Source organism: Bos mutus, chromosome 15, assembly GCF_027580195.1.
Source record: "Bos mutus isolate GX-2022 chromosome 15, NWIPB_WYAK_1.1, whole genome shotgun sequence".
Lineage (NCBI taxonomy): Eukaryota > Metazoa > Chordata > Mammalia > Artiodactyla > Bovidae > Bos > Bos mutus.
Genome location: NC_091631.1, coordinates 54093211 through 54116950, shown reverse-complemented (window position 1 = coordinate 54116950; position 23740 = coordinate 54093211). Strand labels below are relative to the sequence as shown.

Genomic DNA, 23740 nt, shown 5'->3' with positions numbered 1-23740 from the left:
TAATTTATGACAGTTGCATGTAGAAGTGTGACCTACAGGTTGAACTCCTCCCAGCCTGAATTTTATATTTAGGCTGCTAAGGGTGTTTAAAACTGAGTGCTGACTATTTTCTATGGTACTTTTCTCATCAAGCATCTAACCCAGGGCACAACCAAGCAGATCCAATACAATATCCACATTAACTATGGAAGGAAACACAGAATATTTCCCTAAGGTGACTGACCCAACTGGCAGACAGGGGCGGAACTATACCCAAACACAAAACAGGTATTTTTATGTACGTTTGATATACAAAATCAGCCAATTTCAAAGAAAGCTCAAAACAAAACAAAACAATGCTCCCGCCTCTATGGCGATAGATTTTTCTTTGACTCTGGTTTCTGAAAGGAATCTCCATGGAGGACTGTTAGCATGGGTAATGGTTGGCTGTCTCTGTATTTTAGAAGAGGATGCCAGGGACAATTTAAATTATGCAGTTTGCACTTTCATATTATAGCGTGTATCTTCCATGAATGAAACCACACAGACTTGATGTAAAAAGAAAAAAAAAAAAGTAAGTGGGGGCCTGCCAGTAGCAATAGTCAAAACAGAAATATGTGGTTAGAAGATCAATATACACGAAAGAGAACAGAGACACCAGAGAATCTTATGGGACATCACAGGAGGCTCTATGTGGCTCCCATCCCAACTTCATCCCTCAAATGGCTTCTTATTCAGAAAAAGATTCTAACGGTGGGTGAATAGTTACAAAGCCACAACAATGCTCATATGGCTAACTGACATCAAGTCATCCTTTCAGGACTCTAGAGCCTGCAAAGATCTTCCAAAGATGAGGCTACCTTTAGATGTGGCCTTTGCATGTAAGTCGGGAGAGCTTCCCCATGCAGAATGCATGTGAGGCAGGGATGCCCTGCTCCTCCACCCACCTATGATTCTGGGTGGGGAGCAGCAAGTTAGGCTGTCGTTGCTGAATAGCTAAGTCATATCTGTCTCTTTCGCGATCCCATGGACTGTAGCTTACCAGGCTCCTCTGTCCATGGGATTGCCCATGGCAAGAATACTGGGGTGGGTTGCCATTTCCTTCTCTAGGGGATCTTCCTGACCCAAGGATCGAACTTGTTTCTCTTGTATTGGCAGGTGGGTTTTTTACCACCAAGCCATGTGGGAAGCCCCAGGTTGGGCTCACAATTCCTCTTTTACCAGGACTTCCAGAATGAAGTGCTAACATGTTTTGAGGGAGTCAGGTGACTGAGAACTCATGAAGGCCTGCCTCCCTAACAAGGGGAACAATTCGATTATTCCGGTTGTGGAAGATAAAAGACAATGCTGGAACACTTCCTTTCAGAGACATCAGAAATCATCTATGACCTTTCGAGTTTAAAAACATTTTTTCGACTGCATTTGTACAATTTGGTTGTAATGAAACTCTGACCTAGGGAATGTGTTTCAGTCATTGCATTTGCCTGGGAGAAAAGAAATAAGATGCCTGTTGGCTTCCTCTTCCTTTTTTTTTTTTTAAAGCCAACGCTTTATGTTACTGTCACTAGATTTAGCTGTTGAAGCTTTTAAGGCTAATGGTTAGCTGTAATGTACCAAATAGTACAAGAAAGAAGAGGAGTAGAAATTAATTTAGCTCTCCATTTGTCAAGATTCAGTCTGGAAGATTTTTTAGGAACCAATCTAAATCTAGGGGATGGCCTGGACCTTTAAAATGGGACATGGAATCATTCGGCTCTGTAACCTTTAATCTGTTTGAAGAAAGGAGCAAATGTTAAATTCCACAAGTACACTTTCTGGGTAAGATAAATATATATAACACTGCTTGTTAAGACATAGCAAGCCTGTGAGATCACATCCATTAAGGCAACGGATTCTCCAGTGTTGTTTTAGAGGCAATTTTACTTTAACGACTCTTGGGTGTGCCACTGAGAAATCAGGGCATTCATCACCACAAGTGCATTTTGTGTGTAGAGAGGGTTCAGCTAGGAACATCAAGAGGCCAAAAGTGCATCTATGAGATCATCTTTCGTGACCTTGAGCTGAGAGGCCAGGAGATGAGAAGGAGGAGCAGAGAAGTCCCTATAAAGGTACCTGTGATGTGGCCAGAAACATAGCATTGCTTGTTTTTAAAATTTCCTCTTAAATGGAGTCTCTGTGGTTGGAACTGTGATAACAGCGAGTTGTAGCTGTTTCAGGACGGGCGATGAGCTTCAGTCTGGACTGAAGGATTAGGAGTGTGATTGAAGCGCCTCTGCCGAGTTGCTGAAATTGACGGCGAGAGGGGAGGAGGTGAGGGGCTGTTAAGAAGGGTCTTTAAAACAAATAAAAATAGGCTAAGCTAGTGAGAGGCCACCCACAAATGAAAAGTACTGGCTCCACACTAAGGAGAAATGTGGCGCTTATGCTGTAAACTTGACTGGTTACCTAGATGGAACCTTCTACAAGGAGAGGTAATCAAGGTGGGCTCATACCTGGGCAACTTCTGTAAAGAAAAAAGACCATCGATGGGTTTTCCCAGTGGATTCACACAGGCAGGGCAGTGGCGAGTGGGCTGGTGTAATTTACAATGACATTCAAAGGATCATTCATAGGAAAATTCATGAAAACCTGGGAACAGGAGCTCAAGCTTGATTGGCTCACTACTGGGATGAGAGGTAAGAAATCATGAAAGGCAAACACCTGGTCCATCGCATGGAGAGACGTTAGCATGGTTGCTCTAGAAATCAGAGTCAGGAAGGAGTGTCTTTGCTGTCCTTATTAACGATACAGAAAGTGGGAGGAATCTATTTGCTCTACTGATAAACTGAGTTTACTTAAGAAGCAGAAGAAACTAACAGAAAGCTAAAAAGGGAAATACACACAGATAAGAATTTAGGAAGCAGCCTGGCTGGAGCTGAGTTTAGAGCGAGACACAAACACCAATTGATGGATTTTCAGAAGCTTTTCAATTAAGGGCACACACTGAGGTTTTCACAGACACCATTCAGAACCATCCTCACTAGCGGCTTATTTCAAAGTTCTCTGTTCCACTGTAATACTTAAGAAAGGTGAAGAAAACTGAAATTAGACCATCTACTGTTATATTTCATAAACTGATGAGGCCTCCTCTTTCACTAACCACTTAGAATTTTCATTTTGTCTATCTCACCGAGTCCTGTGAAAACTGAAAACATCTCCAGAAAGTTAATGTGAAGGATGTTTGTCATATCTAGGGTGGTAAGGAGGCTAAAGATGAGGATACTATTCAGCGATTTTAAAGAAGTCCAGTGATAGGATTGTACACCAGAGCACATGGTTCAGAGATGGAGTGCAAAAGTTAATTTTTAAAGAGATTTTTTTTTTTTTTTTTTGGGTCTCATAGAATAATTACTTTTCCGTGTTTCTGGGGCAGGTACCTGTCGACAGCAGGTAGGTGCAGCCTTATGTAAGGAAATCTTGCAAAACTAGCTGACATGGTAAGGCTATAACCTTTCCCACTCTGGTTGGCAGAGAAAACTCCAAGCCTCCCAGACAAGCAACATCAAGCATTGAGAGCTGCTGAGGACCAGGAAAAAGGGACTGGAAGGCACACCTCCCCTCTCAGTGATGGTCAGAAATAGGAGACAGTGTAACTTTTTGAATAAGTTTCAGAGAGTCCAAAGAGCTAAACCACAGAGTGATAACTGCTGTGGCTGCCTCTTGCACTCCTCCAGTGTTTAACGGAGGGCAGTGAAGGGTACAGGAGTGCCCAGTGGGGAAAGGACGGTGGGTCCCCAGGCGACACAGTCTCAGCAGGTACTCTCTGGGACAAAAAGGATGATGCATTTAGGAACATGGCCCACACGGGCATGGTAAAGGGTGGGTATTTTCTTTCACGTGGATTAAGATGAAATTAAGACGAGGAGAGGATCCAAAGCCAGGATACTTACCATTTTGCCAACCGTGGCTAAACACAAGCTATCCAGCCTCTAAGAGCTAGGCTGCCATTTTCCCTAGCATTTTGCTTTGCATGGTGATGCTTACAAGAGAATTCTGCAAAATAGCTGATCCTACTGTTAAATTGCTTGGATGTTAAAGATTTTTCTGAGGTCCTTAAGATTCAACTTGAGAACATAGTATGTAATGTCTTTCAAATTACCAAATGAAGGAATACTTCAATTCCAAGGATCCAAAGAGACCTTTTAAGGCTTCTTTTTTTTATACATACCAGAAAGACAATATACATTCAGGACATTTTCAATGGCAATGAAGGTACCGTACCTGTGATGATGGTGAGGATGGTGGTGGTGGTGGTGGTGGTGGTGGAGGTTGTTGTGGGAGGAGGGATAGTTGTGGGGGGATCTGGATAAAAAAAAAAGGAAAATCAAACCCACAATGCTGAACACAACAATGACCAGTAATGACAAAACAAAGGCATGAAGACACTGAGGTGTTTGTTTGATGACTTTCCTCTTTAAAACTCAAAATCCCCATCCCCCCACAAAGATTTATGTCTTCTAATCATATCCCAAAGCCTTATCCGGAAGAGCTAAGAAAAGAAGAAAAGAAAATTTGTACTAATGAAGTGAACTAGGGATGAGAAGACGAGGAGTAGGAAAGGGAGGAAAAAATAAAAACATACGACACCCTCCCATCCGACTTCAAAGGGTGGGGTTAGACCGACTCAGGCCCCGAGAGGGTACAGTGTTTGCAATTTCTTTTATACTTTTACCGGTGGGAGAAAGGAGGAGATGGCGCTGCTCTATCTAAAGGGCTCCTATCGGCCAAGGAACAGTGCTCGCCTGCCTCTTGCTCTCTGACTGTTAACTTCATTATTCTCCATCAACACATCCCAGCAGGAAGTAAAACTACTTCTATACTTGTAATAAATACAAAGAAGAGAGAATGTCACCACTAAATATCAAGTTCCAGGCATGTGAGATTTTACTGAGATTTTATTTCTTAAAAGTCAATAAATTTTACAACTTATAAATATTAATGAGTTCGTCGCCTTTGCTTAAGCCTGACCTACGTGGGCGACAGTGATAAACACTGAAGAACATTTCCATCTTGTAAACAAGAGAGCTAAATATAAACAAGACTTGACCCTCGAAACCAGGAAATCTGATAGGGAATTCTCTGTCAGGTGTTTGATATACTGTATATTCTTCTATAATCTCAAAAATTATTTGGAGGGGAAAAAAGGGAAGGCAAATATGAAAGAGAAAAAAATTTTCGACCCAAATGATCAAACTGAATGTGTTAAATTGTCAGCAAGACTTTGAACTAAAGCAATCATTCTGCTATAATAGAGCATTAGATGACTTGAAGGCTTTTGATTTTAAATTTTATCTAAAGCCCGTCAACTTTTTCTCCTTGACACATCTGGTGTCCTTTCATCTCCAAGGGAGCTCCCCGACTGTCTAATTAATACATCCGAACTTTAATTACATAATGTACCTTTATTGTTGGCACAACTTCCTGGAAGTTTACAAAAACATTACCTTGGTGTTTGGTTAGATGGTCTGCTTAAAAGATTCTACCATTGATCAATAATCCGAGGTTTTCATTTTTCTCACAAACTTCTCTCACACATACACAAATGCACAAATTTGACAGGGAAGAACCAACAGCAGACGGGTCTGTTCTAGGAGAGACTCTGTTGATTTAAGCTGAGGGTGCCAGCAAACTACTAGTGAAAGCAGCCTCACACAAGCGCCAAAAGGACCCGTTAAAAAAAAAATTCATTCTCCTCCAAGAAGCAGAAATGATTAAATTAATAATTTCAAACGGCCTTTTTAGAAGAACAGACAGTACGTGCAGTCGAGCTTTGTGGATACTTGCTTATGGAGGCCACAGGCAGGGAAGCATTTTGTGACCCGGTGGACCACAGGATGCATGCACGCCCTGTGGCAGATGCAGGTGAGGTGGGGACGCAAGGTGAGCGAGGGCACGGGTCCCTCAAGACATCCTGCTCTGCCCACGCCCCAGCTCAGCTGCACCCAGAGACATGTCTTCTTTGTTCTGATTCAGTGACGATATTTATCACTCAAAAGGAACATCTGTAGCTGGGAGACCTCCCCTGATATACTATAAAGCTATTTCTGTTCCTATTTCTAAATGCATTGGCACAAAATATGTGATGTCCACCACACAATCAAAGTGCACCTGGAGGTGATTTGAAACTACGATTACGGACACGGAGAGGTACAGAGACTAACGAGGGCAGAGATTTCAGAAAAAAAGGTCACCAGTCCCTTTCAGTTTGTGAAAATCACACACTTTCAATTATTTTTACCACTACTGGGGTAATTTGTCCTTCACATGTGGCTCAAGTGACCTAAATGAATTAGATTCTGTTACCAGGTATAATGCTTAGATCACTTCTAGTGTTAAGAGCAATGTGAGGTCACTATTTAAGAAAATACAGAGTGGAGCTAATAAGCTATTTGACACATAGAGGCTAAAAGAACAAAACCAATTGGGGCTGAGGCACTAACTAGATAGATTCTCCAAGTAAAGAAGTTACTTCCAGAGAATTAAACATTTTAAAGGCATGTTAACTCTGAGTTTGTAAAGAACTTTGAAAGTTACTGTAGTAGTGCAATCAATTGGCTTTGAAAAGAAAACCTACTTACCATCTTCTCAAATTGCTAGAATATTTTATCACTAGAGCAGCAACAAGTGGAGTGTGCATTCTAGCCTGCATCCAAGTGTTACTGCCAGCATAGGTTACAGAGGGAGGTAGCACACTGAGGACCTAGCAAATTGCCTAGACCAGGCAAAGCGCCCCATGCTGGGCTGGGGAGACAGGTGGGTACAGATGCCCTTGCCTAAATGGATGCGTCTGTGTTTCTTGTCTTTTAAATAATGCACTCTGGCCCAGATAGTTCATTCCCAGAGAGCAATCTTGTCCTACCAGGAAGCAGAGGGAAAAAGAGGAACTACAAAGAAAGACACACATTTCACTACAGACTTTGGAGTCCAAGTATAGTGACTCTAAAACACACTTAGTAAGCTTGTGCTGGGGCAACTTATGTGACCCTTCGTAGCTTCATTTTATCATCTGTAAAACGGGAGGATGATGCCATTACCTGGTCATCCTGTTACTATGGAGATTAGAGGTGATCATGCACGTCAGACTGTCATCTTAGCACGTGGAAGGAAGTGAGAGAGCCCTCAATAAACGCTAAGCCAGAAGCTGGGATCCAAAATTATTCAAAACTACCTGTCCATCAAATCCACAAAATGTTTCTCATCTTGAAATGTTGGAATGGTGGGTACAATAAATCAAAGTTGTTTTTCCACATAACTTAGTCTTCTGAATCAAGGAAGCATATAATAGACTGGTGAAAATTTGTATCTGCTTTTTTAACATCTGCCGTTTTTAAAGAGTTGAAAGAGAGTCTGTAAACCTGTATAACAGCAAGGTTGGGGCCTTGCATGAGGCTCAAACCCTGATGTTAAGGGGCGGGTGGGGGGGGCGGTTCATAGAAGTAAAAAGGGGGGTGGCTGAAAATGGGGGCACACAGGACCTCTTTGCACCTACATGGAGAGCCATTCCTTCCACTCTGATCTCCTTAACTACTGGGGAGAATTAATGCTATAATGTGTGGACAACAGGCCACATGGGTTGTGTGTAAAGAAAACACACCTCAAAAGTCTACATATAAAGTGATTAGATGTGAGCTTTTAATTCTGCTTTATGCTAAGGGAAAAAAAACCTCCGGTATAGTTAAGGATAATATTTTAATATCCATGTAAACATGGGGTAAATCATTTCATTAAATGATTTTTCTAGTTCATCAGAAAGATTGTTCTATTTTCTTCACAGGGAAAGTGGTCAGGTTCTAAGATGTTACGGAGTAGATTTCCCATATGTAGATTTGTGTGTGTATATATCACATACACTTATTCTTGGATTATTTACATGGCTCACTTGAGAGAAATGCACATTCCTGTTCATATATTCACACGACACTGAAATTGTCATGTGTATGGTTATTCATTCTGTGTCAAGTCAGCTCATGACTATTCTTCCTGGTGTAAAACTAACTGAGAGATTCAATTGGACAGGAGAGACTCAATTTGTCATCATAAGACTAGACAAGCAGTGCACTCCTCAGCTAAATAGAGAATATTCACTAGACACAAAATTGACCGTAAGCTGTAAATGGGAAATAAGTTTAAAATGGCTGGTACAAGTAGATGCACAATACATATTTGTTGACTAGAGAGTGAAATTCCTGATCACGTGCTTTAATAATCCTGCAAAAAGATATTAAGAAAACAGACAAATAAGAAAAAAACAAAACAAAAAACATTTGTGTCTAAGGCAGTCGCTATAGTGGTTAACGGAGCTACCAGGGACCTTCTATTTTTTTTCCAAGTATTTACTGGCTTGCGACATCTGGGATGTAATAGCTTCATGCTGAAAATAGGATAGTTCTGCTCATCAAAGCAGGAGAAAGGCTAGCCCAGGTATCATCAGAAAATACCACTGGGAATAGACTTTCTGAGCTGAAGAGCCATTAATTGGTAAGGCTGAATTTCGCAGTCATTATTTCTAACATAATCTCCATAGCTTGTGCCTGAGGACACAGCTTTCCTACTCAGCATGACCAGAGTCTGTGATCGAGTGGGAAACCCCACGGTTAGAGAAGGAAAAGAAAAGGCGCTGTCCTCCCAGTGGAGGCACCGGGGTCCACCTCGGGCCAGGCTTCTTTAGTTCTTGAAGGAAACAAGCTGGCGTTTTGGCTTGCAACTTGACCAAAAGCTTTAGGAGTGAATTACAAGCAGCAGCTATACAGTAAATGAGTCAAATGGAAGAGGGCTTCATCTTCTCACGTACCGTATACATACAGCATATAATCCGAATGAGCTTTCCCCACTATGTTGGAAGCCTCACAGCGGTATGTACCATTATCTGTTTTGTTTAGGTTATTGATGAACAGGTTGGGCCCCGACAGCACGGCATGTTGAGGCATTTCATCATCGACTCTCACCCAAGTCACCATCACAGGCCTGCAGAAGGAAGGGAGAGAGACAGGTTGCATTATGACTTCCCACCAAGATGTCTGCATCAAACTTCTCAGCCACGCAGTAAATGAATCCCATGCAGGGTGACACAATTAAAGAGGACCTACTGGAGATAATTTTAAGTTCACAGAATTACAGCTGTGAAGGCTCCACAAATCTGTTTGGAATATAATTCTCTTAAAAATATTATCAGATGTTGTAAAACTTTCAACAGGCCGCAAGCAGGAGTCTCATTATTTCCAATCCATCTTCAACAAACCAGCAAATAAACCATGTGCCCTATTTTTATGCCCTGCTGTGTGGTTTCACACCAATTCAGATAGGACAGAGCTCACCCATTGCTAATCATCTCATTAATTAGGGGGAAAAAATCAAATCCTGGGCTAGTGATACATGCATTAATCTCATGGTTACTAACACACAGAGATACTTGGCTTAGGAAGTTGTGATACGTAAGTGGATTTCTTGTTTCGCAGAAAGGAATGGACTTTTACCTCTGAATAGTGCTTTCTTTGGCCTCTGCTGTTTGAAAAAGAAAAAAAAAATCACCTCTTCTCATTCTGGAAAGATGCAGTCACTTCCTGTCCCCTTATTCCCTACCCTTAACCTACCCTCCACCAACCCAAGATGCCACCACACCCTCCTGGGCCAAATTCCACCGATCTACATGTTCCTTGGCAAAGTGCGTGCACTCCGTGGCCCTCCAAGGCCCCCAGTGCTGCTCCCCTTGCCCAGTGTGTTCACCTGCAGGGGCCGGGGACAGGCTCCCAGATCAATGGCTGTGGAGTGATGACACCTCCATGTGGACCCCTGGGGGCCTCCAGTACTGGCTCATCACAGGCAAGTTTGTTTTCATGATTAGAGACCACATTTATATCCATCAGGAAAAGCAAATTTCACAAGGTACTCCAGAGCCCCAGTTGCACACACACACAGAGTCTCTTTCAAACTCACTGAATTTATGACCCTTCAAGGCAACCCCTATGCAATCGAGGCCACATCTAGGACCGGGTCTGAAAGCTGCCATTTTCCAGGCAGGGTCACAGGGATCCGAGCACGGAAGCAGCTTCCTTTCATTTCACGCACCACCTCCAGGAGCAGCATCAGGACCAAAGACCCGTGCTTTGTAATGAACGGACACTCAAGTGGGCCCTGCCAAGCAGCATTCCGGTTTTCCAGGGGGATGCAAAGTCATGATTTTTCTTTAATTACATGTGGGTTTGTCATCGCCACCCAGTAAATTATTTAAAAATGAGCCTTGCATATGTCTTCCTCGCAGGCAATGGCGAATGGGTTTGCCTGGCAATCAGACCTACTGCCCGCTGCTTGACAGCTGAAACCATCAGTGGGGGTAAGCGCTGAGAACATTCACAACATTTAATGGCAAGTTAAATTACCATTTTTATTGTATGCAATTTCTTGAGAAAATAAATAGGTAATATGCTAGGAGGGCCAGCAGCGAGTAACGCGTGCTTGCTCAGAAAACCGTGCACCCAGGCCGATTGGAGAGGAACAAACAAATACCCTCTCCGGCATCAATGTCCCGAAGGAAACATGTAATTTACTGTCCCCGTGGCACATTCAATTGAACACAGTACCTTCTTCAGAGGAAAAAAAAAATACAGAAACAAAATATAGGTTAGCAAGCCATAGTCTGTAAATGTGGTTAATGTGGCTGGTACTATGTGCGGCAAGAGGCCGGGGAGAATTTATTTTTTTCCGCCACTGGATGGTTTTGGAGGGGAGGTAAGCTGCTAATGGGGACCTAATTCAAACAGTTTACACAAAGAAACAGCTGAAGCTTTTGCAGTGCTCAAAGGAGAAGACGACTGCTCTGGTAAAGCTGGAAGCACTTAAAACCAAATAACTTCGAACACCTGAGGAAAAGGAAAGCAAAAGGAAGACCACCTCCTTCCTAAAGGTCATTTTTACAGCTCCAAACGGTGAGTACAGAGAGAAGCAAATTCTCGGCCCTGGAGAGGTATGCATTAAATAGGCAGGGTTGACGTGGGAAGAGGGCCCACAGGCCCCCTCTGGCTCTCTGTTCTCTCAGAGTTCATCGCTCAGCTGTCACAGGAAGAATTCTTTCCAAAGACTTGGGGGAAGCTTTATGAAGATGTGAAGATGCGCGGAGGTCCTTGTATGAAAACTGTGATAAAGATGCTGGTTAGCAAAACTCTGAGAGGGGGAGATAACCACAGCGTGGGGACAGCAGAGGGAGCTCAATGCTGTTTTTTGTTGGGGATGAAAAAAAAACCTGAGTGCTCTGGATCCCCTCACTGACCTGTGGCTCCACACGGTGAGTCCACACAGCGTCTTTGCCCTCAGTTTGTTTATTCCCAGGTAAAAACCATCTTTTTCTGTCTTAGAAAGATGAAAAGACACCTCTTCCTCACCAAATGAAACCAAGAGCTAAAGTGGTACCACCACATGGCTTTTGCTGTATCAGTGGTAATATATGTGGTTTCTCTAATTCACTTTCACTCATTTATTTAGCAGGGGCAAATGAAGTAGCTTTTTATTCTTTTATACTTTTCAATAAAATAAGAGTAAAAGTCAGTTCTTCTCCCTTCTGCAATTATATATATATATATATATATATATATATATATACACATTCCTTGAGAAAAATTCCCAAACCACTCCTTACTAACAAAAATATTTCTAGGAGTCACTTTTCCTTGAGGGAAGAAGCAAAATGAAAAGTAAGGCACATTTGCCTACAGCTGGCCCTAAACACAGCAGCTTAATTTAAGTCTGAAAACCATCTTTCCAGCAGCTTAAGACATTAGCACAGAAGGTAGCAGATATATCATTAGATTGTGGGCACACTAAAAATTTATTAGGATTATTTTATGTGGGTAAGAGAAAATAGTTCTGACAATCATGCTGATGATAATAAAATAGAATTAGCTGAGATTTCAATCTTAGCTGGCATTTCATTTTTCTCCCCATCCTCACCCTTAAGAACCACAGATATTTATTCCACTATTCACTGAATATTCTTTTATTTCCTGAGAAAGATCTTGCATCCTTTACAGCAGGAGACAGGTGACAGGCCGAGGAGTTGTGAAGGCACATGTCCGTGTTATGACATTTACTGCTCATGACCCTCTGCCAACCTTGGCCTTCAGAACTTACTGGGGCTTCCCGATGGCTTCACATGTTAACTCAAGCGCGTCCCCTTCCCGGGTTAGGCCTTGTAGAGGGTAAGTCATCTGAATATGCACTTGAGGCTTATCTGTATGACAACAACACAAAGTATAATGTTTAGCAAATGATATCATCAGGCAGAACCAGACTTGCATGCTGTCACAGACCCCATTCTACCAGCACTCACACACTCCCCATCCTCATGCTTTCAGTAACATCCTTCTAATTAGTGAGTAATCCCGGCATTTGCTCAAATTAAATTGCCTAATAACTCTAAGGAGTGAACCACAAAGAGATAAGAGATTCATAAGCCAACTGTGCCACATCAAACATTTCCTGTGAAACACATTTTGTTACATTGAAGTTTATCTCCAGACTCACTCAAGCTAAAGGAAACTCATTTGCCTTCATGCTGAGGTGAAGCCACAGATATTTGTGGTGCTCAGAATTGATACATTTTATCATAGATCATATATTACTATGTGACAATATGTTGTGACACTGCATATTAATAAGTTTGCCTCTTGTTTTCAAATAGGAAAGGCAAAACTTCTGAATTCCATTCGAGTGGCTCCAAGAATAAAGAACTGGGAGGTTTTGCTGGCCCCTAAAGAAACTCTATGACATCTCAAGGTAAACACATCAGACGTAAGATGACTGACAGTTACTGAGGGTCTACTAAGGGAGGACCCACCCCTGGTGGTGGAAAATGCCCTTTTAGGGATGAGAACACTGGTAGGTACCTAGAGAATGATGTAGGGCGTCCAAGGTCATAGAGATAACATAATGAGACAGTCCCAAGAAATGTATGTTTATAGGAATTCAAACCACATTTCCCAATGGCAATCCATAATTAAAGCCAAGTGTATCGAGTAGAGCTTCCTAATGCAGTCAAGTACTTAGGTATTCTGAAGTGACACTCTCCTAAGGGAGAGAACTTTCATGATGTCAAAGTTTCACGATGAACAGGTATTCTTACTTCCACTACCTATTTAGAAACTGTGAGTTTGTGGGGGTGTGGAAATGAGCGAGGAATGCTAGGAGGTACAGGTACTAGGGAAGGAAGGGGAGGGGTCAGAATTAATTTGGATACACACACAAATGTATTTACAAATAAAACCTGAATGGGTTTGGGAGGGTTTTTGTCCCCCTATACTGAACTAACAAGCTAGTGATCCCTAAATCAGTTTTCTCATTTAATTCTGTGGCTCCATAAATGTATATTTTTGGAAATGTACCGAAGAGGCAATACATGTGAGAGGGCAAGACATCAGTTGGCTGAAAGGTCAAGCCAATTTCCATAACTTTACTTTCTTGGACAATCACATCATTCAAACAACAGCCCCTTGGCCTTTTATAAGCAGTGGTTCGCTCATTATCATTCGCCCTGTGGAATGAGGGCGCAATGAGAAATACGGTGGGGTTCAACCGTCTCAACCTGCACACAGCCAAACAAGCCACATGAGGTCCTCTCTAGGGATGGCGGCGTTGCAGATGCATTTTTACAGTCGTGTTCCTAGCACTGGATCTTTCTGACTCTTGAAAACCATGTGGCATTGAAAACCTTTTGAGAGCGGCTTCCTGTGCATCGGTGCGCACTGCGTGCTGAACTGGTAACGCTTTCCGAGGAGCTAAGTCACTTGCCAGAGAACATAAGTTAACAGGACTGAAAGCTCCAGCTGACTCCTGCAAGCAACACCATTCTATTCTTGGACTTGTTGGCAAAGGAAAATGGCATAGAGGTCTCCAGATACTGATAACTGGGTGGGGATGCTAGTCATTAAGGAAAGGCAGAAATCCTCATAAACAGGATGGCCCTGAATGAACACTGACTGCTGGTCAAGAGCTCCTGGACACCCTCCTTTGAAAGTTACAAATAATACTGTAGGCTATATGCAACCGGTGGGTGACATATGGGGGTCTGTTATTTGGGGTGGTATAATACATGTGCACACAGAACTGGGTGGTAAAATTTATTTTTAAAAACTCCACAAGATATCAAAGAAAAAAGGGGAAGAAGGTTATGCCATTGAAAACACAGACAATAAAATCCTGGCTCCCTTACAATTCATACTCAAAACCAGCAGCACTTCTGGAGTTTCTGGTTAGGAAACCTCTGTCATCCTTACCCAGGAACTGTTCTGAGGAAAGCTAAATTCAAAGCCTCAAATTTGGGCTGAAATGTAATACTTGCTTATAGGTTAATCTCTGATCCAAGCAAGGTCTACATTTTCCACGCCCCGATGACTTCGGTCCATTAATTAAGGAGAAGCAGAGTGTTTGCTGGCCTACGTGGAAGGCTTTTTTTGGTCCTTTTTCTGCTTTGTGTAATTTACAAGCAAACAGACAGAGCATATTTCTCAGCACAGTGCACTAAGGGTTTTACATGCTCAACTTCCATTAATAATAAAGACAGTGTTGAAAATCTATCCACCCTGCCTTTTCAGTACTACTGAGTTTGTTTTAGTTAAATGCCTTTTATGCTTCTAATGGCTATTTACCAGTTGTCAATGGCTCACATAAATTAGGAAGAACATGCTAAGGTCTTGCTGTACCTGGGATTTACATAAAAAAAAATCATATACTAACCCTTAGAAAATACACTTTCAATTTTGATAACTGATTTTCCCAATTTACTCTTTAGGTTTCTGGAGAAACATCTACCATCTACTTATAGGTACAGCTGCCACAGTTACCTTAATAGCTGGCTAGAAAGGTGAACATTAATCTCACTTGTATTATACAGAAAAATGCCCTCCTCTGTTGACACACGTAGTATTTACAGGCATATTATTCGACCGTGGGCAGCTGAGCTATATTTACGCCCAACCTAGAAACCAAACAGAGGGTTTATGTGCCAAGATCCATCTCCGGGTGAAGGAAACTTAGAAAACAAATTTGATCTCCACTCCTTTGTCCTGAAAGAGGAACCTGAGTCTTCTCAACAGGTGGAATAGAAACCCTGGGGCTCTGCTGGCACCTCTAGAACCCAGGGCTGTTAGATTTCCCCAGGAAGATCCTGACTACAATCTGAGTGTGTCAAAATACTGAACAATCCAGATGGCTGATGGAATAGTCCAGAGCTCATCATTTATGCTTTAATTATGTTCATAAATCAAATGTTATAACCCACCAAATCTTTTTTGAAACAGAACCAGACTCCAAGATTTATTTTTAAGTAATGAGCTAAGTAAGGCCTGGTACATTTTCTGGGTGATCATTTTCCGCCTCAGTTGGTGTTGGAAGGCACAAGGCTAAAAGCCAGATGACACTTTCTGCCCAAGTGCAATAACTGTCCAGAAATGTATCGCTCAGAATGGCTTAATGTCATTATAAAATGGAACTGCTGTATAAAAATAAGAAAAATAGTTAGGTCTATGCACTTGTGGAACATTACAGTTACAGAGATGGCATCACCAACAGACAATCAATTAGGTCGAGGGATCTGAGGTTTTCATAATACACTGTAATTTTTAAAAACCCCTATAAAAGACACATTTAGCAAGACTGCTATAGCAGATAAAATTTGGCCATTAGTCAAAGTCGCACAGAGGGTTAAATACCAGGAGACTTTAGGTCACACTACAGTAGCAGCCAATTAAAAAAACAATATTAGAAAGACATTCTGATTTGATGAGACTTTCCTTAAATGGACTTTGCTCTCTATAAAGGGGGGGATATATATATATAAAAGGAAACTCTTAAAGAGGTTAGAATGGCTTGCTGGCAGATTACAATTGATTTCATGCCAGTTTGACCTTGCACCGTATTCTATGATCTTTTCAGAAGATGAAACTCACGACTCTGGAACCTGTATTTCACTTTCCCATGTAAATGAAAAGTCACAGTCTCCTTCTCTCTAGATTACTGCGCTAATGTATCAGGTCTTTACAATTTCTTATTTTTAAAAAGAGAACACTGTGGTTTCCTTTTGCCTGGGATATTATCCTTCCCAGGTACCAGAAAGGAGCATTGCTGAAATAAGACAGCACGGTGGGAGAAGACCTGTTAGCCCAGGGGCTCCTGACACTTTCCCTGCCTGAGAATTTAAGTCAGAGGATGTGGACCTCACATATTTGCTGATGCGCTGACTGCAAAGCAGATCTAGAAACACGAGCCCCAGTGTGCTTCTCCAGGCTCTTCGTGTGACTGAGATTTCCTCCAACATTCTGAAACACCTGTTAGAGTGAGACTGGAGGCCTCTGGACCAAGTGTTCATTTTTTGGGCAAAGACAAGGGCAGGGTGGGGGCCCAGATGAATCAGACTGGCGGGAGGCAGTGTGGGTCTGTGCCTGTGCATTCAGGTGGGGAAGCTTTACCTGAGGGTCTTTGTCAATCATGGAGGATTACTGCAGTTCAGAGGAGCATGGGGATGCCAAGATGAACCTGAGATTTGGTGAGGGCTTAGAGGTAAGAACTGACCCCTATAACACGGCTGCCTAAACTGTTGGGCAAGGCCGGTTTTGCTCTGAAGGAGGGCGATGTCTAGTGACACAAGGAGGTTGGGACTAGTCAGAGAACAGAGTCACAGCAAGCTCTCCGAGGAGTTAAAGAGAACATCTTGCAAAAGGCTTGCTTTCCATTGTCATCATACATTCATGAATAATTTTCACTGCCGTTTATTTTGTTTGTTTGCAAGGTGAAGGCCCTCCTGCTGTTACATCTGCTGTATGAATCGGAGCACTTAAACGGCACTTCTTCGAAGAGGGCTGAGCTATGATGAGTGGGATGAGTCAGGCCTTGGAGGACGGATGTGGGACCGAAGAGCATGTGCCACATCACACAGTAAAATACAATTTCCTCTTGTTGCAACTTGTAAGTAGCTTTGTGGATACTGAAATGACTGTTTACTCAACAAAATCAAATTTTATTCTGTGATGTTGTGGCAGAGAGTTGCTCCCAGTGCCTTTGAAGTGGGGTGCACACTCACCCACACAGCACTCTTCCAGATCTATGAGAAATCTTCAAAATTTGAAAGTGAACACTGGGTGAGAAAACCCTCATAGCAAGAGTGTCCGCACAAGAATGTAAGCTCTGTGACAAGAAAGGTTTTCGTTTTTTGTATCCCTGGTGCCTAGAATAATGTCAGTGACTGGAACATGGTAGGCATTTAGTATGTATTCACCAAGCAGATGAATGAATGAAAAAGTTGGGAGATGTTGGGGAATGGAAGTCTAGCTCTGCTACTGGTTAAACGAAAACTAGGAGACCATGAATTCACCTTAGCCCTGTTCTAAGACAGACAAGTCACATTAAAATTTTCAAGTGTTTCTTTGAGCAGACATCCAGTTCAACAGGGCAGTCCAACTGAAAATAATTCAAAAGGAGCTGGGGGAAAGGTTTCTATAAAGATGACATGGAAGAAAAGCAAGGGAATTATTTGATTGGCTAGAGCTAAGCAGTTGCCTTCAGAGAAGGCAATGGCACCCCACTCCAGTACTCTTGCCTGGAGAATCCCAGGGACGGGGGAGCCTGGTAGGCTGCAGTCTATGGGGTCTCGAAGAGTCGGACACAAGTGAGCATCTTCACTTTCACTTTTCACTTTCATGCATTGGAGAAGGAGATGGCAACCCACTCCAGTGTTCTTGCCTGGAGAATCCCAGGGACAGGGGCGCCTGGTGGGCTGCCGTCTATGGGGTCGCACAGAGTTGGACACGACTGAAGCGACTTAGCAGCAGCAGCAGCAAGCAGTTGCCTTATTTGGGAAGCCTGGTTAGCTACCTGTGACTGGCTGGGTTTTATAGTCCTGGAGTGCATTGAGTTTGGTTTAGGTTTTGGTTTGCTTACGTAAGTTACCAAGGTATTAGAATCACCTAATTAGATTGGTCTAATGGCCTCCTTTTTAGTCACTTTTAACAGCTCTTATTGCAAAACAATCTAGCTCCCCAAATTTGAGGTTCAACCCATGTGTTCTGATTTACATACTTTCATTTCATTACACATTTCTTTAGCATTTTGGGTATTATTCCAAGGTGGTATCTTAAGGGAAATCATAAACAATGGTGTTGAGCCATTCTTTTTATTTACTTTTTTGTTAATCACCTTAAGTATAGGAAGTTTTCTTTGGTTGTTCAATATTTTTTAAAACTTTTTTTTTAATTGAAGTATAGTTAATTTACAGTGTTGTGTTAGTTTCAAGTGTACACCAAAGTGGTTCAGTTTTATATATACACACATTTATATATATATATATATATTCTTTTTCAGATTCTTTTCCATTATAGATTATTACAAAATACTGAATATAGTTCCTTGTGCTACACAGTAGGTCCTTGTTGTTTATCTAGACCATATATACTAGCATGCATATATTAATCCCAATGTCCTAATTTATCTCTCCCACCCCTTATCCCCTATGATCCCCTTTGGAGCATTCTTTTTAGATTTTGAGATGTTAACTCTACAACCATTTAAACTTCCACAGACTCAAAATCTGACCTTGAGTTAAAACCATTGAGAGTGCACATTAGAAGACGAGTTTCACTACACGGTATTCAACGTTCACAGCCTCAGAGACTCATCTTTCCTAAATACATCAGGTCAGACATTGGGTGAGATGTGGGGAGACAAGCCTCTTTCTGCAGGGTGTGCCTGCAGGAGGCAGGGGTGACGGCAAAGGCTTTCTTCCCTGGGAGTCATGTCATTCAAGTCTTGCTCACAATGGATTTGGCCCAATGTTTTCTCTTTGATTTTTCAGTATCGGTGACTCAAGCCTCTCGCCCCTTTGGGCACTGCAAAACGCCTTGCTAACACGCCAAAGAGTTAATAGCATCGGAAAACTGGACCTGCCTCTACTCTGTGTTAACACAAAAAACAACAGTTTAAAACATTAGTTTCAATCAGGGGGTCCCCCATGCCTTCATTAATTTTCAGAAGGAATAGTAAATACTGAAATAACTTTCCTGAAACTCAATTCATCACTTTAAAAAAAAATAAAAGAAGGGGACAGTGGGAGGAAGAATATATATTCTATTAAAAAAGAGAGAGAGAGAGAAAGATCAGAGGAACAGGCCAAATCTGAAAACGCCAGCTATTATGCTTTGAAGAATACAACTGGGGAATAGAATTGATGGGGGAGAGGATGGGACACGGGAGCTGCCGTGGCAAACAGTGTCTTATCCTCCACTCCAAAAAGGAAAGATTTTCCTATTTCCAGGCTTTTCTCCCTCCTTCACTGGAGGGCTCATCAATACAAGAGAAACATTTATTTTGGCCCAGATAAAGAACAGGTTTTGATCATCTCCTCAATGCCTGATTTTCCCCTAATTGAGGGAGGGAAAGAAAAAAAAAATCTAGCCTTTGGTGGACCCTGGATGAACAAGAATATGGATTTACAAAATACCTGGCTATATCAAGTCAATAAAACTCATTTTGAAAATGATGCCCATGAACACGATTAACCGGCAGATGATAATCAGAGCAGGGAAGGCGTTCAAAACACCCATTTTTAGAGGCTTTGTCTTCACTTGCCCTTTCAAAACTCATCTCTTAAATTTTTTTTTCAGATACGTGCACACACAAACCCCTCACTTAGATGAGGGTTTCTGCAAAACATTTTAAAGAGCAAGGCTACGATGGGAGAAAGCAAAAGACACACAACAGTGATTCCAGAGCTTCGGATTCACCTCGGTCCAGAGTAAGGCTCCCCCCCTTGCACAGCAATGTGAATTCCACACTGAGGGTCACAGCTTCTCTTTGAATTCCCAGCTTATGTCTCTTTGTGTTGCCACCTTGATGCTATTTAGACAGTTTTCTTTTAACGCTCAGACAGTGAACTGTTCTCCTTTAAACAGGCTTTTATTTGACAAGAGTGTTGGCTCAGATCTGAGGCTCCACTAACCGCGCTACAATTCTACCACGTTCTGCTATAATCAACCCTGTTGTAAATTTCAGCAACGCTATACACACAGACACGGGAGAGAAAGAAAAAAAAACACCGCACAGAAAGAGTTTAGGGTCATACATTTCAGAACATTAAAGAGCAAAACTGTTCTCTGCCTGACATCTAAGGAAAGAGAGCTTTGAATTCCAGCTCGCGAGCATAATTATTTTCTGTTTTAAACATTTAACTGCGTGCTGCTGCCGTATCCTTGCTGAGTCTCAGAATGAAAGCTGGAAAACTAAGAGCCCTACTGTACGTTCTTCCTTCCCGGCAACGGTCCTATGAGAAAACCTTATTAATGAGCTTGCAAACGAGCACCCAACAGGGAAATGTCACAAACAAGAGTGGCTAATGCCCCAGAAAATCAAATAACTGAACACTTGGCTGATTGTGGTGCTTTTCATATTTATAATAAAAAAAGGGAGGGGGGACTTTAATTCACTAATTCTGAGAGGTCAACACCTTGCTGAACAAAACAACTCATTTATTTATGTTCAGAAATCTCCAGATGATAAATTACATCGATGTTAATCACTTCAATGCATACTACACAATTAATAGCTGTGCTCACCAAAAACGTAAGGATTATTAAAAGTATGACAGCATACACATCTGGCTGATTTTTCACGTAATTGGGCACAACAAAATTCTCCTGGTACCACAAATAAGTGTCCTAACAAACAAACACTGCAAAATTCTGTGTTCAATTAATTAGGTCTTAAATCCACAAGAGCAAAGGATTTCCAAGTTGGAGCTCAAGCCTTGTCTTCCAGGCAACATGGTGGCACTCTGTGTCCAGGGGGTGGGCAACCCTTCCCTTCATTTTATCCCTCCTCCTTGCCCCTGTTATTTAAAAAGTAAGACATTCAATGGCATACAGTGTAGGTTTTCATTATTTCATTTCCTTTTTAGAAATAGTATTTTCTAAAAGGACATAATTTATACAGTATTCAAAGCCATTATGTGTCATTTTACACTGTTCTTATCCTGATTAATATCTATCCATCTTAGAAGAGGCACAGAGAGGCTTCCATAAAATTTCTTGCAGCAAAAAGGCCACGGTTGAACTCAGTATCTTTAATACCAATCCTATCAGGTCATATTTGCCTTGAAGGTAGTCTCATTTACCCAGGGTAGAGTAATTCTTAGTCTGAGGTCCATGGACCAGCTCAGGATGTCCTGGTGATAAACTAATGTTTATCACCGATGGTATAAGAAATCTTTTTATGTGGCAAAGGGAAGGAAATTCAAAAATAATAGTTGTATGCTTATTTTACTGTTTACTAGATAGAATACACCTAGCAAGTAAAACTCATAATTTTATAGGTGTTTTTGCACAGGTCTTGGTTAGGTTAAAGTAATAAAATGAAAAATTCTACATGAGATAAGGACACAGATGACCTGTGGATTTGCTAAAGCTTGTGATGAAATTGGCCCTCGAATAACTAAACTTAGTAAAATTGTATAGGATAAATAGATTCCTTATACTGGAAGCAAAACGTGGTGAATGTTCATCATTTCCAGCTCTATAGCTGGAAAAGGATTTAATTTTTAAAGGGGTCAATGATCCACAAAAGGTTAAGAACTGCTGATGCCAGGGTTTGGGCCAATTAAAAAAATAATGGTCTATTGTAAATAGTGCTGCAGTGAAATAGAGAACTAATAAAGACCTAATATATTGCACAGGAACTCTACTCAATACTCTGTAATGGCCTATATGGGAAAAGAACCTAAAACAGAGTAGAGAGAGATATGTATGTACGTATGTATGACTGATTCACTTTGGTATACGCCTGAAACTAATACAACCTTGTAAATGAACAACTGCTGTTGTTGTTTTCGTTCAGTTGTGTCTGACTCTTTTGCTACCCCCTGGACTATATCCTGCCAGGCTCCTCTGTCCATGGGATTTCCCAGGCAAGAATACCAGGGTTGCCATTTCCTTCTCCAGAGGACCTTCCTGACCCAGGGATCAAATCAGAGTCTCCTGCTTGATAGGCAGATTCTTTACCACTGAGCCATCTGGGAAATCCATGAACTCCAATTAAAAAAAATAACGGTCTAATGTTACTCCTCACAGAGTATCTGGACTAATTCACCACCCAAGAAGACTGGCTACTGAATCTTATGCATTCAAGTATCTCTTCTTTTCTCAAGCCATCCAGATATGGTGTGGCTTGTCTGTAGAGTGGGGGCGACCATGAGAGGAATGGAGTTGAACCCCCAACACCACTGGCCAAGGTATGAGAAAGTTCTAGCACACAGTGACTGAATGCTTTAGGTATCTGAACCATGAGGCTTCTTGTTATCCATAGCTGCTGGTGTTCAAGCAGAGTAAAGCTGGTAGGTAATGAAGTACAGAATTCTGATCATGTCTGAAGATGCTACTTAAGGAATTTCTGGCTGACTGGGCAGATTTTTCAGTAGTGCTCTAGGACAGCAGGTAAAGAACGGCCAGGTGACCTTCTTGAGAACAGAGCATCTTATTTAAGGTGCCAAACCAGACTATGAATTCCATTCAGATTAACGTAACACTTTGTAATTCTTAACCCTCTTTTACACAAAAAGACATGACATTTTCCCTCACATACATTCCAAGAAGCAGAATATCAAGGATAAGATGTGTACATGGCTTATGCCGAGTAAAAGAATGCAGGCTCCCATAAAAAGGTGCCATGTTAGAGCTAAAAAGGATCCAAAGACGTGTCTTCGATTTGAGGAAGGCATTACAGTCACTTTCCTGCAGTTAAGGGCTAGCAAGACTTTGTAAGATTGAAGTCAAATGGATTCAGATATGCAGCTTTATTCCTTTTCTTAGAAGGACCAATCTCACTTGAATCTTCAAAAGAAAAGGCTTTATAAAGATCATTAGCAAGTCTTCCAAGGGGTAGGAGGTGTAGTGCTTGAAATATTTTGCATTCGGGAGAGAGTATAACTTTTTAGGTGGGTGGGGCTATATTCTATTTAGAAGACGCCCTGGGAAAGTAAGAGTTTAGGGGTGGGAACTGGGTGAATAGCTACTCAAGTCTCACAAAAGAGCTAATGCATTATTAAAGCTAATGGGCCCCTACAAGGAAAGTTAATGGATGTTAAGTTTGCTTAAATGAATTACATATTAACCAAGTCACAAGAAATCTACTATCTGCCAATTTAGGTAATATCTGATCGTTTCTGTTTTCCCATTATAGGGACATTACACCACAATAGTTTTAGTGATATAAAAATTATAAGCATGATGCCCATAATGAAGGTACATAATGAAGTAGATGAAATGAGTTAACAAGAAAAACCTGCATTATGTAATGTTAAATTGAGCCAGGCTCATAGGGTAGCTTGCAGTGGGATAGCCTGGTAGAAGCAACTTTTTATAATTTTCCCCATTCCCTGTTTTGCAACTTAAATAAATGATAAAAATTGTAGGGGGTGTGAATGATGGCCCCTCAAATATAGGCCCACTTCCTAATGTCTGGAACCTGTGGCTGTGACCTTATTTGGAAGTGCGATCTTTGCAGATGTAATTAAACTAAGGATATTGAATTGAGACTATTCTGGGTTATCTGGGTGGGCCCTAAGTCCAATAAGTGTCCTTATAAGAGACACATAGAGAAGAGAAGATGGCTAGGTCAATATGCAGACAGAGACTGGAGTGATGTGGCCACAAGCCAAGGAACACCTGGAGTCACCAGAAGCTACAGAAGGAAAGGAAAG

The 23740-nt window shown here is 41.6% G+C and overlaps 1 protein-coding gene across 4 annotated transcripts in view; it reads right to left on the bottom strand.

Annotated features, from left to right (window-relative positions):
- The window catches only part of CADM1 (cell adhesion molecule 1), a 353444-nt gene that overhangs the window by 31567 nt on the left and 298137 nt on the right, over nt 1-23740 (bottom strand). For 3 of the 4 annotated variants that reach the window (XM_070384170.1, XM_070384171.1, XM_070384172.1), the window contains exons 6-8: nt 12139-12238; nt 8810-8982; nt 4240-4320 (exon numbers count right to left, since the gene is read on the bottom strand). In XM_070384170.1, the coding sequence (XP_070240271.1) occupies nt 4240-4320; nt 8810-8982; nt 12139-12238 (354 nt within the window). The remainder of the gene's footprint in view (nt 1-4239; nt 4321-8809; nt 8983-12138; nt 12239-23740) is intronic. The other variant, XM_070384174.1, reaches the window with a different exon arrangement.